The 14921-nt window shown below is 35.1% G+C and overlaps 1 protein-coding gene across 10 annotated transcripts in view; it reads left to right on the top strand.

Annotated features, from left to right (window-relative positions):
• BBS9 (Bardet-Biedl syndrome 9) overlaps positions 1-14921 on the top strand; it is a 452928-nt gene that overhangs the window by 175207 nt on the left and 262800 nt on the right. For all 10 annotated transcript variants that reach the window (XM_057732077.1, XM_057732081.1, XM_057732080.1 and 7 more), the window contains 2 exons: positions 3309-3385; positions 6478-6531. In XM_057732077.1, the coding sequence (XP_057588060.1) occupies positions 3309-3385; positions 6478-6531 (131 nt within the window). The remainder of the gene's footprint in view (positions 1-3308; positions 3386-6477; positions 6532-14921) is intronic.

Genomic DNA, 14921 nt, shown 5'->3' with positions numbered 1-14921 from the left:
TTTAAAAACTCATTTGTTGTCAGCACCCTCCTGTCAAATAGAGAATAGTTAAAATTGGATGTGTCATATTGCAATATACACATTTTTTCCCATTTTTGATACTAGTGTTTTGGGATTAATGGAATATAAGTCTCATTTTGTCATTTAAAAATGTAATTGGGGAAGAGTGGCATATATATAAAACATGAAATTTCCAGAGTTCATTAACTAAATTTAATGTGACTTTTCACTCCAAATTTTGTGTCTTGAGATTTTGGCCTTTCCATAAACAATGTGCTAATGATATTTTGATTAACACTTGACTATGTAAAACATTTCTCAGAAAAATTCCTTGAAGCTAAAAGTTATTTTTTGGTGGCCATAGTGATGCCCTTTGGTGAGAAGAGTTAGGCTATTTTACTTGTCATTACTGTGATTCTTCTGTGTATCTTGAAATAACTGCTAATTAAGCTAGGGATGTACCCACAGGCTTGAGTGCAAAGTTTATTATTTATATAACCTCAAAGTTAATATTTGAAGTTCTCTGCCCCTTCTTTGCCACCATCATTTGGTTTTATTTCTAAAAAAGGAACAGAATCTTTTAAAAAAGAGAAACTTTTAACATTTTATTTCTAGATATGGAAAAAATTTAGTATTCTCTACACTTATAAAATTGTGGTATATTTGTTTATTAAAATACCTGTAATTATATAAAAGCACCAAATCATTTCATTATAGAAGATTATGAGGAGTGAAAACTCTGAACTTTTTGATGACCTCATTACTCATTTAAATGCCACCTATTTTAGTACAGTGACTTTAACTTGCAAAAAAAAATTCACAGTCTTGTGGGTTATGTTCAGCACTTAAAGCTTTTTTTATTTCTTCAAAGCAAGAATTGCAGCAAAATGTAAAGCCAATTTAAAGAGTACATTTTGTTGTACACATGGTGTATATTATCTACTGTAATAAAAGTGTTTTTGAAGCTGATTTTATGTGTGTAAGTTGTATGAAGAATGTATGTTGTAAGCATGAAATTACAGTGATAATTTCTGTATAGCTCATGGATTTTGAAGCTTTTCATACTCAACTCATTAGTGAGAATCCTGCCTTGCATTTCTGTTACCAGTAGTCAGCAACATCTGTCAGTAGGCACTTTCAAAAACAGAGTTTCCTTATGATTTATTTAGGCAGTTGTTATGTGCTTTACTTGGGATGGATATGAGGGAATGGGGATGATATTGAGATAGACTCCCACACAGCATGGTTGTATCTTCAGGAAGGGAAAAGGAGAAGTAAGACATGGGCATATAAATGAAAGTCTGCACCCATTTGAAATATGTCTAGGATAACTAAGTTGCTTCTACCATTGAGTAGTAGAAACATTTGTACTTGGTAACGTTGTTGGAAGATGTGCTGTTCAGGCTTATGTCTGGCTGCAGATAATAGAATGCCCACATCAGGTGGCTTAAACAAGCCAGAGGTTTCTTTCTTTCTCACAGAAAAGAAGTCAGGTAATGGGCAGTCCAGGGTTGGTTTGGCAGTTCCACTGTCATCAGGGACGCTGATTCCTTCTCACCCAGGGTCTTCTGTTGGTCCAGGATGGCTTCTGGAACTCCTGCCCACATCTGCAGCTGAGTCAGCCCACTTACGGATCTTTCCTGGAAGCCACACCCTGAACAGCTTCTACTCACATCTCACTGGCCACGCCAAGCTGCAATAGAGGCTGGGAAATTTAGTATTTTGGTTGAGCACTTGGGTGCTTAGGATAAAATTGGACTCTTTTTTAGTAAAGAAGAACTGAAGAATTGTTACTGGGTGGGCAACAAGCAGCCTTTTGTTCTCTCACTAAGTTGTGAAAATTCCTATTCCAAATATTGCAATATTGGTGGGAATGCCTGGTGGCAACTGTAGGCAATTCTTGTCTTTGTGACACAGCTGATTCATGTGACATCATCCAAGTGCTTTTTATATTTTCAGTCTGCCATTCTCAGTGTGTGTGGGATGTTTCCTCTCAGGGTCATGGTGTGATTTTAGCAGTTCCAGGCATAATGTGCAAAGGTGATTTTCAGGGAAGAAGAGAGATTATTTCTCCCAAGTCTCCCCATTTATTAAGGAGGAATAGCTTTCTCAGAAGCATGTACCAGCACCCCAGCTCCCACCTTTTCTCACCTCGCATCTGCCAGGATAAGGCTCCATGCTTATGCCTAAAACAAGAGGTCAGGGGAATGAAATCATCATAATTGGATTTGACCAATCCAATGACTTTAAGAGGAGGTGAATGCCTCAACAGAATTAGGGTTCTGCCACAAAGAAGGAGGAGGGAAGAATGGATGTTAGGGGGACAGCCAATAATCTGTCATATATATATGTATATATACACATGTGTGTGCGTATGTATTATTTATGTTTGTTGTTTATTTAGGATCTTTATAACTTGTTCATAATATCCCATTATGCACTATAAATGTTCTAAATGTTCTTTAAATTGTGAAATTTTAAGTTGTAAAAATAAAATGAATATGGTAAAAATAATTCAAACAGTACTGAAAGCATAAACTCCAGGTCTTAGTTCCACTAGATTATTTAAAGGTAACCTTTATTAAGAGTTTTTGTGTATTCTTTGAGAAAATTTTCCTGTTTATATAATTGTTTTTACACAAATATGTGTGTATTAAAGACACTATACTACATCTTGCTTTTTTTAATCAATAGCATATCTTAGAGTTCTTTTCATGTCAGTATATAAAGATGGACAGCACTCTTATTTACAGTTTTGGGTTTTGGACCATTCCGCAGTATTGATATATCATAGTTTAGTTAACTATTTCCCTATTAATAGAAATATAATTTAGATTTAGGCTGTCTTTGTTTTTAATAATAACTAGCAGCAGAGAAACGCCTTGGGAATGTTTGTGAGTATCGGGTAAACGTTTGGGAGTAGAATTATTAGGTCACGGGGTATGTGAATTTTACTCTTTTTTTTGGTGAATTTTACATTTTGATAGTTATAGCCAATTTACCTTCAAAAGGGTTGTACTCTTTTGGGCTTCTACCAATAGCTAAGGAGAGGGAATTGAAATTCCTGACACTGGTCAGTCAATGGGTCACATCTTAGCTAATATCTTTGGAAAAAGAGGTTTTTTTGTTTGCTTGTTTGTTTGTTTTACATAATGTAGAGGGGAAAGAATTAGCATAAAGCTTCTCATTATGTAACGCATCAGTTTTTTTCAACCTTTGAGTGTATTTTTGATAAATCTTAAAACAACTGTATATAGCAAGTTTTACTTTATGATTAAATATCTTTTTTTTTTCTCTTAAAATTACAGGTGTTTGGCCCATGACTGAGAGAGAAGATGACCTGAAAGTCTCTGCCATGGTTTCTCCTAACTTTGATTCAGTATCTGTAGGTGTTTTTGTGGACTTTAAAAGGGTTTGTGGGAGTGGTGGACTCTGATAAATTGGATCAAAGTGTACTGGTTTAAATTCTGGGCCTCCAAATAGAAACCTTAGGGAACATAAGTTTTAGGCTTTGTTACTTTCTAGAAAAAACCATTTCTAGGTTCTTAGTGTAATAAGAAGTTCCTTAGGTAGGATTTCTGTCTTAAAGGGGGAGGGAAGGAGAATGGTCAAAGAGGTTTTCACCATTACTCTGAATCTACCTACTTTTTTGTTTTTTTTTTTTAAACTTTTTCAGTACTAGAGTATTGAGATAATCCTAATCCAGATGAATAATTCTGACCCCACTAGATTTTTGTTGAAGGTTGAGATGGTGTTTATGAAGGGCATATCTCAGGGTTTGACAGTCTGTAGTCTTTAATACGTTATGGTGGTTGTGGTGGGGGAGTAGTTTAAAAATAAAGAGGTGCGCCAGGAATTATTTTTCCTCTCATTTCTATCTGTGTGACCCAGGGCAAGGTATTTAATTTTCTTAGTCTCAATTTTCTCATCTTTAAAATGGGAATAGTAATAGAATCCACTTTGTTGAATTATGGTAATTAACTAACAAAGCATTATAATAATAAAATTACCTTTTAGTTCTTTTAAAACAATCATCATGAGCACCACCACCACTACCACCACCACCCCACCGCCTGCATTCTCCTTGTCTCATTCACTGCCATATCCTTGGTGCCAGTTGCATCATGGGTGTTCAGTATATATTTGCTCTATACATGAATTAATAAAGCTGAGAAACAAGAAAGGGGGACTGTCCTTGGTTACGTTACCCCATCTCTTTGTTTACTCTTCTGTAAGCAATTGTTAGATTATGGTTGTTTTTCTCACTGCCTGCAGTTTGGGCAAAATCTATTAAGTTTATCTATGTCTGTACCAAAGTTGATCAATGTAGGAAAATGATCAAATTCACTGGTTTTAGTATATATGGAGTTTATGTCATATAATTTTGCTTAGGAAATGACTTCAATATTTAGATATCAAAGCATAATATAGTAAGTAGTTCCATAAGCTTTTCAAAGATTAATCTTAGTATAAACAGCCAATCTAAGCTGCGATAAAAATCACATTAACATTGCCATAGTACAGTAAGTTGGGTATACTTAAAAAAAATAGGACTATATATGAAAGAAACATTCACCCAGCTGAGTCACATAGTAGAGGTACTGTTTTAAACATTGGATATTCAGCACACACCATTTCTCACTCTACCTTAAGGGTGTAGTCTGAATGGAACTTTTCTGCTTAGTTAGCTGACAAATGTACACACATTTTCTTGCCTTGGAAATGATTATTTTTTTCCTTTGGGCAACTTATATAATTTTTTCTAGGTTCTCTTAGACATAGGCTATTTGGAATGAGGAATTCCCTTTCTGTTCTTTAGCAACTTTTGATCTTTATGAGAAAAGGCCTTATGTAATAGCACTGTGTTATAATATATATTTCTTTATCCATAACCTGGAGTGCTTTTTCCTCTTAACTAGGTGTCTCTTTCCAGCTTCATTTCCCCTGTCTTACTGTGTTTTTCCTCCTTAAGAGATTCTTGAGAGTATCGTATTCATCCCATTGGAAAACATCAGTCCAACGATTTATGTGGCTGTGGTGCCATACTGTCTTCGTATAGCTATTTCTCTCTGGCTGTAATTTTATGTTTCGAAAAGACTTTTGTCCTTGAAATATCCAGGTGTTTAGGCATGGATTGAAAAGAGCAGGAAACAGGAGGTGTTGGTTTCTCTTCTAGAATTGCTGACAGCTAAATGTAAAACATTTTCTGGATTTTAGGTAATACCAGAGCAAAAAGCCTGGCTTAATATTTTATTTTCAATTGTTATTATGAAAGAACACAACCAAAAAATAATATAGTTTGTATTAGAATGGGGGCTTTTATAGAAGAGATAAGCATCACTGTCCTCTCGATTGAGAAGTTGGATCAGAGTTCATATATAGTTTCTATGGAATCATAAATAGAATATGAATCTCCCAACTCTTAATTATGCTGATGACATTACATCGTAGTGATCCCAACTGCTTAGAAGTGGTTTAATTTTTCTTAGTAAAATAATTCCAAATAGGTCAGCATAAAGTACAATGGATTTATTCATTGGTTGGACAGAGACTGTGATCTTAATTGTTCCCTCAGGAATTCATGTGGGTATTTTTAGAAAATATGTTACCATTTGATCTTAGAGTCTGTCATAGAGTGACCACATTTTCTTCTCCACCTACCACTCTATAAAATAAATTCTAAATTCTAAGGAAATGTTTGCTCTATGATGTTCTATTCTGAGTCCTTTAAGAGATAGGACCAGGTAACCCAGGCTGATGCTCAGAGAGTGGAAGAGTTTATGATATGCGCTAGGAAAAAAAAATACACTCCTACTTCTGTTTTATTTTCTAGGTGTATGGCCACTCAGTCCTTATATCATTAGTTACATATTATTAATCAGAATCAAACATACCTTTGGCAAGTTAAAAACACAAGGACCTAAAAATGGCATAATGTTTATATAGAAAATATACAGAGGACTTTTTTAATATAATATAAATAATGAGTTAATAGAATTAGTTTCAATTTTTAAGGAAATTTGGCAAGAGTAGTTTGATAGTAAAGTATGTGAACTTTTCTTCCCTTTTTGGGGGGTGGGTTTTTTAAAAAAATGTTTATTTGGCTCCGTCGGGTCTTAGTGGCTGAGTATGGGCTCTGGAGTGCATGGGCTTAGTTGCCCTGCGGCGTGTGGGATCTTAGTTCCCCAACCAGGGATCGAACCTGCATCCCCTGCATTAGAAGGCAGATTCTTAACCATTAGGACCACTGGGAAGTCCCAGGGGGTGGGTTTTTTAATACTAGCTCATGACTTTCCAAATGAAGCCATCCAAAGAGCCACACTGACTCTTTACTCTCATCAGAGTGATAAATCCTTTATAGTTTTTTTTTTTTTTTTAGTGGTGAGAAGTATATATCACACCTACTGTGCTTACTCATTGATGTGTAGTATTGAAACGATTCTTTCCTTCGTTCTCTTCTCAATTTTGTGTTTACAGCAAGCTACTGATGTTGAAGTGGGAGCTGACCTTGTCCCTTCAGTCACAGTGAAGGTATTGTACCATAGTTCTAGACTATAATCTGCAAACAATATCACACATTTCATCACATCTGTCACTGTTGTCACCCTATAAGTAGCATATGGAAATGTAAAACAAACACTTGGTGGGCAGAAGAATTAATAGACATTTTCCCAAAGAGGACATCAAAATGGCCAACAGACACATGAAAAAGATGCTCAGCATCACTGCTCGTTAGGGAAATGCACATCAAAACCACATGAGATATCACCTCACACCTTAGAGTAGCTATCATCAACAAGACAAGAGACAACAGGTACTGATGAGTATGTGATGAAATGAGAGCCCCTAAATATTGTTGGTGGGAATGTAAGTTGATCCAGCCACTTTGTAGATCAATTGGAGGTTCCTCAAAAAATTTAAAAAAAATCTACTGTATGATCCAGCAACTTCACTTCTGGGTATAAACCAAAGGAAATGAAAATCGTATTTCCCATGAGAGATGTACACTGTCATGTTTATCATAGTATTATTTGCAAAATAGCCAAGATATGGAAACAACCCAAATGCCCATCGATGGATAAATGGATAAAAAAAGATATGGTACATATATACAATGGAATATTATTCAACTATGAGAAGGGAGGATATCCTTCCATTTGCAACAACATGGATGGATCTTGAGCACGTTATGCTAAGATAAGTCAGACAGAGAAAGACAAGTACTGTATGATATCACTTACATGTGGGAATCTAAAAAAGTTAAGCTTGTAAAAAACAGAGGGTAAAATGGTGCTTACCGGGAGATTGGCAGGGGCAGGGTGATTACAAGTGATGATGTTTAAGGGTACAAATTTGTAATGAGAAATAAATAAGCCATAGAGATCTAATGCACAGTGTAATCAATATAGATAATATTATACTATAATTATGTAATGTGATAAATATCACTGCATTGGCAATCAAATTGCAATATATAAAGATTTCTTGGTTAAAAAGTTAAGAAAAAGAAAAATCCAAACACTTGACATTTGTAAGCTTTCCTCAGCCTTGGGTAGTAAAGAGATAACCTTTATTGTTTTCTACAAATGTACAACTAGTAATTACATTTATAGCAATATGTATACAATGAAAAATTGTTATGACTTATTCCTACCATTAAGTAAATGTGTAGTATGATTCAGGGCCTTTTTTCTAGAAACAAAATTAATATTTAAATATACTAAAGCAATTGTGTCATCACATTCATAGTAGACCAAGCAATATATATATATGATTGCAGTATCATATATATATATATATATAGGGGAATCATATGAATGGTAATAATATCTTTCTTCAGTGTATGATTATGTATGTGTTTGAAAAGAATTCCCCGCCATCTGCCATAATATTAGCTTTAAATGGATGTGTTTATAGCAAGAAAATATTAAATGAAGAAGCCACAAAGTAGAGTAGTGACAAATTGATAGTCCCCAAAAAATAGAATATGAAGGATGTGGTTTTGGTTAAGATTTTTAGTCCTGCCATTGTAGAATTTTAGAACCAGGACTCAAATGTAGAACTCTCTTAAGGCATTTAGATTAAAGTGTGGTAATCAGTCAGCACATTATTAAGCTGAAAATATTTATCACTGCCTAGACGTTGGAGCCAGGGAAAGTTGTGGATCTTGGCGATTCGCTAAGTCAAAACTTGGACAGGGCTTTATATTTTCTTAGATTATGAGTTGCGGTCCTTGGAGGAGCTTGACAGGGCACCAGGCTTTACCAATTGTGTTCGCTTACACATGACCCAGCGGGTGGCCCAAGTGTGGGGATCTTTGGTAGAAGTTGAAGAGAGCCCAATCTTATAACAGTTTCCTAAGCTAATTTTTTTGGATTCTTGCCACTGGAAACAAGGGTGGTCTTTTCCCTGTCTCCCTGCCCCCTATCCAATCAAAGGCTCTATCTCATTAATACTTCTGAGGCTGGAAAAGCATTAGTGGCAAGAAATCAAACATTTAAGAAACAAACAAACAAACAAACAAAAAACCAACCCTGTAGCATTCCAGGAATGATCTATAGACTTTTGTGTAGGGAAATCTCTTTTATATCTGTCTATTGATATTGTTATGACACATAACAGAATCATTCAGGAACACTATAATTTGCAAAAAGAAATCTTGTACTTAAACCAGATAACATGCTCATGCTAATTTTTTCCCCAACTGCTAGTTATTGCTATAAATAAATACACCTTTCCCTCCTATGCAGTTCATAGGCCTTTACGTGTAATAGCCACCTTAAAATGATTGCATGACACTACTGGAAAATTCTCCTTCATTAGTGGAACTTAACTATATTTGAGAATGACTAAGTCACGGCTCTCTGCCTTATTGCTGTTATAAAAGAATGAGAAAGAGTGGTTGCACAAAATCAGCTGCACTTACACATTAGACACCATGACTTCCTGATTATGCCTGACAGTACCTATACAAATTTCTGTTATAAATCTCTCTTTATAGCATTTTATAACAACAGCAGCCAAGATATATAACCAAGCAAGTTTTCATCATAATAAATCTGGTTAATTGAGAAAATGTTTCCATCCATTCCAAGTGAATGAGGATGTGGCTACCTTGAATATGTGTGCAGGATGCGTGACCATCTATTCCAGGCAACTGAGGCAGAGTGGTTGTTAATACCTGGCCTTTGGAGTCATGTTTCTATATCTAGGATAAAAATTTAGTATTATATTTCATAAGGATCATATTTTATTTTGTTAGAAATGGAAAATAGCATGGAAAATTCTCATATTAATGTTTCAGATTTTCCCCTTAATATTCTATAATTATTTTCCTCTTAAAATATGAGGTTTATGATATAGCCAAGTCTTTAACTCTATTTTTGTTTTTTGGGCTCAAACACAACTCTTCTTTGTTACTGTAGTTATTTTTGTCACACATCTTCTTGATTCACGTTTGAAAGTGCCTAGTCCATTGTTGGGATTCAATAAATCTGTGTATGAGAGTTATCACCATTGATCTTGGCATCTAAACTAAATGCAAACACTTGTAACAATGTAAAATTGTATGGTTGTTGTCTAAGTACACATTGTTATGCCAGGCAGTCAGAATGTTTGCTGTCTTAAAAATGGTTTATTACTACCTTAAGGATTTTACATTTACATTTTTAAAACCAACCTCTTATGAGATGTTCCTGGACATAGTTTTCAGATATCTTGCACATGTTGGTTTGATGGTCTTAGACATGCTATTGAGCTTCTCTGAACCTCTACTTTTAAACTGTAAAACAGGGATACTTCTTCATTTGCAGAGTTATTTTGAGACTTAACCATAGTGGATTAAGAATGTGGGCTCTGGATTCTGACAGACAGAAGTTAAATTGTGGTTTCTTCCACTTATAATCAGAGTAGCCTTGGTCAAATTATCTAGCTTCTCTGAGCCAAATTGTTCTCTTATGTAAAATGGTATATAGTGATAGTACCTGTTTCTCAATGTTGTAATGATTAAATGAGATAATACACATAGATAATTTATTAGCATGGTTCCATGAATATAGAAAGCTGATAATGGTTATTACCATTAATTTTATTTAAAAATATATGTACAGACCAGCATATTATTGTTAATAGTAGAAAATTTAAATTGTATTCTGTTTATTTAGCAGAAGAACTATTAGAAAGAATGTTGTCTGTAGCACATGCGTAGTTTCTTCTTCCTATAATTACCATCAGGGTTTTATGAAAAAGGTATTACAGTTTTTATAATGGTCAGACATCATTAAGGAAGCTTTCTCTGTGGTATACAGATTTTCCCCCATGTATTCCCAGAGCTTATAAAGTAAAAATTGGGGGTTCATTGTTCATTTGCTGTATTTATTATATTTATTTGCGTCAATAGTTCTCCTTTAAAATTTTTACTTTGCAAGTCAAAAATTTAATGTTCATTTTTAAGTTGTACAGAATACCCACATCATTTAAAATTAATACAAGATATTTACTGAATCTAGTTGTATGTGTATAATGCTTGTGGTCCAGTTATACATTCTTGTATATTGTTTATCTGTAGTATGTATGTATATATATAATTAAGGAATGGTTGATAGATGCCTTTTACCTAAGAGAAAATTCAAAATGACTTTTCTTCAAAGCTAAATATGCCCTTGCATTATGTCAATTACTAATGAAATGTATCTGTCTCATATATTAGAGTCTACTAACTAGACTGCATTGCTCCATAGCAAAGGTGCCATGTAGAAGAGTGCTTCTCAACTCTGGTTGTACATAGGTATCACCTGGGGAACTATTAAAAAAATACCAATACCCAGGTCTGCCTCCAGAGATTGTGACTCAGTTAGTCTAGCAACCCTACCTGGCCAGTGACTGATAAATCTGCCTTACCATGTGGATAAACTCATCCAAAGGAGACTATTCAAAGTGGCTGGGACTTTTAGGAGAGAAAATCTGAAGAGAATATTCCCAATGGAACCCAGATCTTTAAGCTTTTCCTTTGATGCCCCTAGCACTGTGACCCAGTAAAGATCCTTGGGCCTGGCGGATTCTATTGATATTCCTCCTCGGGGGAGTGAGAGAAGTCCTGGCCTTTTCTACCCGTACCCACCCTATTTCTCAGGCAAACTATTACCCCAGAATTCATAGCTATTAATTCTGATTGGAGTGGGAGGGTTTTCTTAGCATCTTCAACCAAGAACAACAGTTTGGGAATGCAGCCAGCTTAGAAATGCAGCAGTCAATATTGCCGTTCTTTGATATTCTAGAATTAGTTTTGTCAGGTATTTTTGTGTTTAGCCATGGAAGAAAATGTAGTGCTTTGATATGTATTTAAACTAGGAAATACCTACCTAGAAAGGAAATCTTTAGAGAGTAATAAACTTGTGTAAAAGGTAATATACTGATACTAGATAAAATAAGTAATTCATGATGCCACATCTATACATGTAAAGAAGAATGAACACATATAATATTTCATGATATAATTATTCACCAGACGAGGCAGATTTTTTTGGCCTGCTTTTGATAGAACATTTTTTAATAGCTTTATTGAGATATAATTCACATATCATACAATTTACTTATTTAAAGTGTACAATTCAATGATTTTTAGTATATTTGTAGAGTTGTAGAATGATCACCACAATTTAATTTTGGAACATTTTTGAACCCCTCAGAGAAACCCCATATTCATTAAATGTCACTTTCTGTTCTCTCCACTCTCCCACCCCCAATTCCACTACCATTCCAAAGCAACTACTAATCTGTTTTCTCTCTCTGTAGATTTATAGATTTGCCCACTCTGAATAGTTCATATAAATTGAATCATATGAGGTCTTTGTGACTGGCTTCTTTCTCTTAGCATAGTATAATGTAACCACGTTGTAGCATGTGTCAATACTTCATTTCTTTTTATTATTATTAATATTATTAAATATTATTCTGAATATTTCATTGTATAGATATACCATATTTTGTTTGTCCATTCATCAGTTGATGGACACTTGGGTCGTTTCTAATTTTGGCTATTATGAATAATACTGCCATGAACATGTGTACAAGTTTTTGGGTGGACATATGTTTCATTTCTCTTGGCATGGAATTGTGAGGTCGAATGGTGAATTTCTTTTTTAATTTTTAATTTTTTACAATAAACTGCATATATTTAGAGTGTACAATTTGGTATCCCAGTCTCCCAATTTATTATCCCCCCCAACCCTCCCCGCTTTCCCCACTTGGTGTCGATATGTTTGTTCTCTACATCTGTGTCTCCATTTCTGCCTTGCAAACCAGTTGATTTGTAACATTTTTCTATAGTCCACATATATGTGTTAATATACAATATTTGTTTTTCTTTTTCTGACGCACTTCACTCTGTATGACAGTCTCTAGGTCCATCCATGTCTCTACAAATGTCCCAGTTTCATTCCTTTTTACAGCTGAGTAATATTCCATTGTATGTATGTACCACATCTTCTTTATCCATTCATCTGTTGATGGACATTTAAGTTGCTTCCATATCCTGGCTATTGTAAATAGTGCTGCAGTAAACATTGGAGTGCATGTGTCTTTTTGAATGATGGTGTTCTCTGGGTGTATGCCCAGTAGTGGGATTGCTGGGTCATATGCTGGTTCTATTTTTAGTTTTGCAAGGAACCTCCATACTGTTCTCCATAGTGGCTGTATCAATTTACATTCCTACCAACAGTGCAAGAGCATTCCCTTTTCTCCACACCCTGTCCAGCATTTACTGTTTGTAGATTTTCTGATGATGCCCATTCTAACTGGTGTGAGGTGATACGTCATTGTAGTTTTGATTTGCATTTCTCTAATAATTAGTGATGTTGAGCAGCTTTTCATGTGCCTCTTGGCCACCCATATATCTTCTTTGGAGAAATGCCTATTTAGGTCTTCTGCCCATTTTTTGATTGGGTTGTTTGTTTTTTTGATACTGAGCTGGATGAACTGTTGATATATTTTGGAGATTAATCCTTTGTCTGTCGATTCGTTTGCAAATATTTTCTCCCATTCTGAGGGTTGTCTTTTTGTCTTGCTTATAGTTTCCTTTGCTGGGCAGAAGTTTTTAAGTTTCATTAGGTCCCACTTATTTATTTTTGTTTTTATTTCCATTACTCTAGGGGGTGGGTCAAAAAAGATCTTGCTGTCATTTATGTCGAAGAGTGTTCTTCCTCTGTTTTCCTCTAGGAGTTTTATAGTGTCTGGCCTTACATTTAGGTCTTTTATCCATTTTGAGTTTATTTTTGTATATGGTGTTAGGAAGTGTTCTAATTTCATTCTTTGATACGTAGCTGTCCAGTTTTCCCAGCACCACTTATTGAAGAGACTGCCTTTTCTCTATTGTATATCCTTGCCTCCTTTGTCATAGATTTGTTGACCGTAGTTTATCTCTGGGCTTTCTATCCTGTTCCACTGACTTATATTTCTGTTTTTGTGCCAGTACCATACTGTCTTGATCACTGTAGGCTTGTAGTATAGCCTGAAGTCAGGAAGCCTGATTCCACCAACTCTGTCTTTCCTTCTCATGATTGCTTTGGCTATTCGGGGTCTTTTGCATTTCCATACAAATCGTAAAATTTCTTGTTCTAGTTCTGTGAAAAAATGCCATTGGTAATTTGATCGGGATTGCATTGAATCTGTAAATTGCTTTTGGTAATATATTCATTTTCACAATGTTGATTCTTCCCATCCATGGACATGGTATGTCCCTCCATCTGTTTGTGTCATCTTTGATTTCTTTCATTAGTGTCTTATAGTTTTCTGAGTACAGGCCTTTTATCTCCTTGGTTAGGTTTATTCCTAGGTATTTTATTCTTTTTGTTGCAATGGTGAATGGGATTGTTTCCTTCATTTCTCTTTCTGATCTTTCATTGTTAGTGTATAGAAATGCAAGAGATTTCTGTGTGTTAATTTTGTATCCTGCAACTTTACCAAATTCATTGATTAGCTTAAGTAGTTTTCTGGTGGCCTCTTTAGGATTTTCTATGTATAGTATCATGTCATCTGCGAACAGTGACAGTTTTACTTCTTCTTATCCAATTTGGATTGCTTTTATTTCTTTTTCTTCTCTGATTGCTGTGGCAAGGACTTCCAAAACTATGTTGAATAGTAGTGGTGAGAGTGGCCATCCTTGTCTTGTTCCTGATCTTAGAGGGAGTGCTTCCAGTTTTTCACCATTGAGAATGATGTTTGCTGTGGGTTTGTCGTATATGGCCTTTATTATGTTGAGGAAGGTTCCCTCTATGCCCACCTTCTGGAGAGTTTTCATCATAAATGGGTGTTGAATTTTGTCAAAAGCTTTTTCTGTATCTATTGAGATGATCATGTGGTTTTTCTCCTTCAGCTTGTTAATATGGTGTAACATTGATTGATTTGTGTATATTGAAGAATCCTTGCATTCCATAGATAAACCCCACTTGATCATGGTGTATGATCCTTTTAATGTGTTGTTGGATTCTGTTGGCTAGTATTGTGTTGAGGATTTTTACATCGAAATTCATCCGTGATATTGGTCTGTAGTTTTCTTTTTTTGTAGTATCTTTGTCTGGTTTTGGTATCAGGGTGATAATGGCTTCATAGAATGAGTTTGGGAGTGTTCCTTCCTCTGCAATTTTTTGGAAGAGTTTGAGAAGGATAGGTTTCAGCTCTTCTCTAAATGTTTGATAAAATTCACCTGTGAAGCCATCTGGTCCTGGACTTTTGTTTGTTCGGAGATTTTTAATCACAGTTTCAATTTCATGACTTGTGATTGGTCTGTTCATATTTTCTATGTCTTCCTGATTCAGTCTTGGAAGGTTATACCTTTCTAAGAATCTGTCCATTTCATCCAGTTTGTCCATTTTATTGGCATATAGTTGCTTGTAGTAATCTCTTATGGTGCTTTTTATTTCTGC

This window comes from Hippopotamus amphibius, chromosome 4, assembly GCF_030028045.1.
Source record: "Hippopotamus amphibius kiboko isolate mHipAmp2 chromosome 4, mHipAmp2.hap2, whole genome shotgun sequence".
Taxonomy (NCBI): Eukaryota; Metazoa; Chordata; class Mammalia; order Artiodactyla; family Hippopotamidae; genus Hippopotamus; species Hippopotamus amphibius.
Note: the sequence above shows the minus strand (reverse complement) of the source record. Positions and strands in the feature narration are given on the sequence as shown.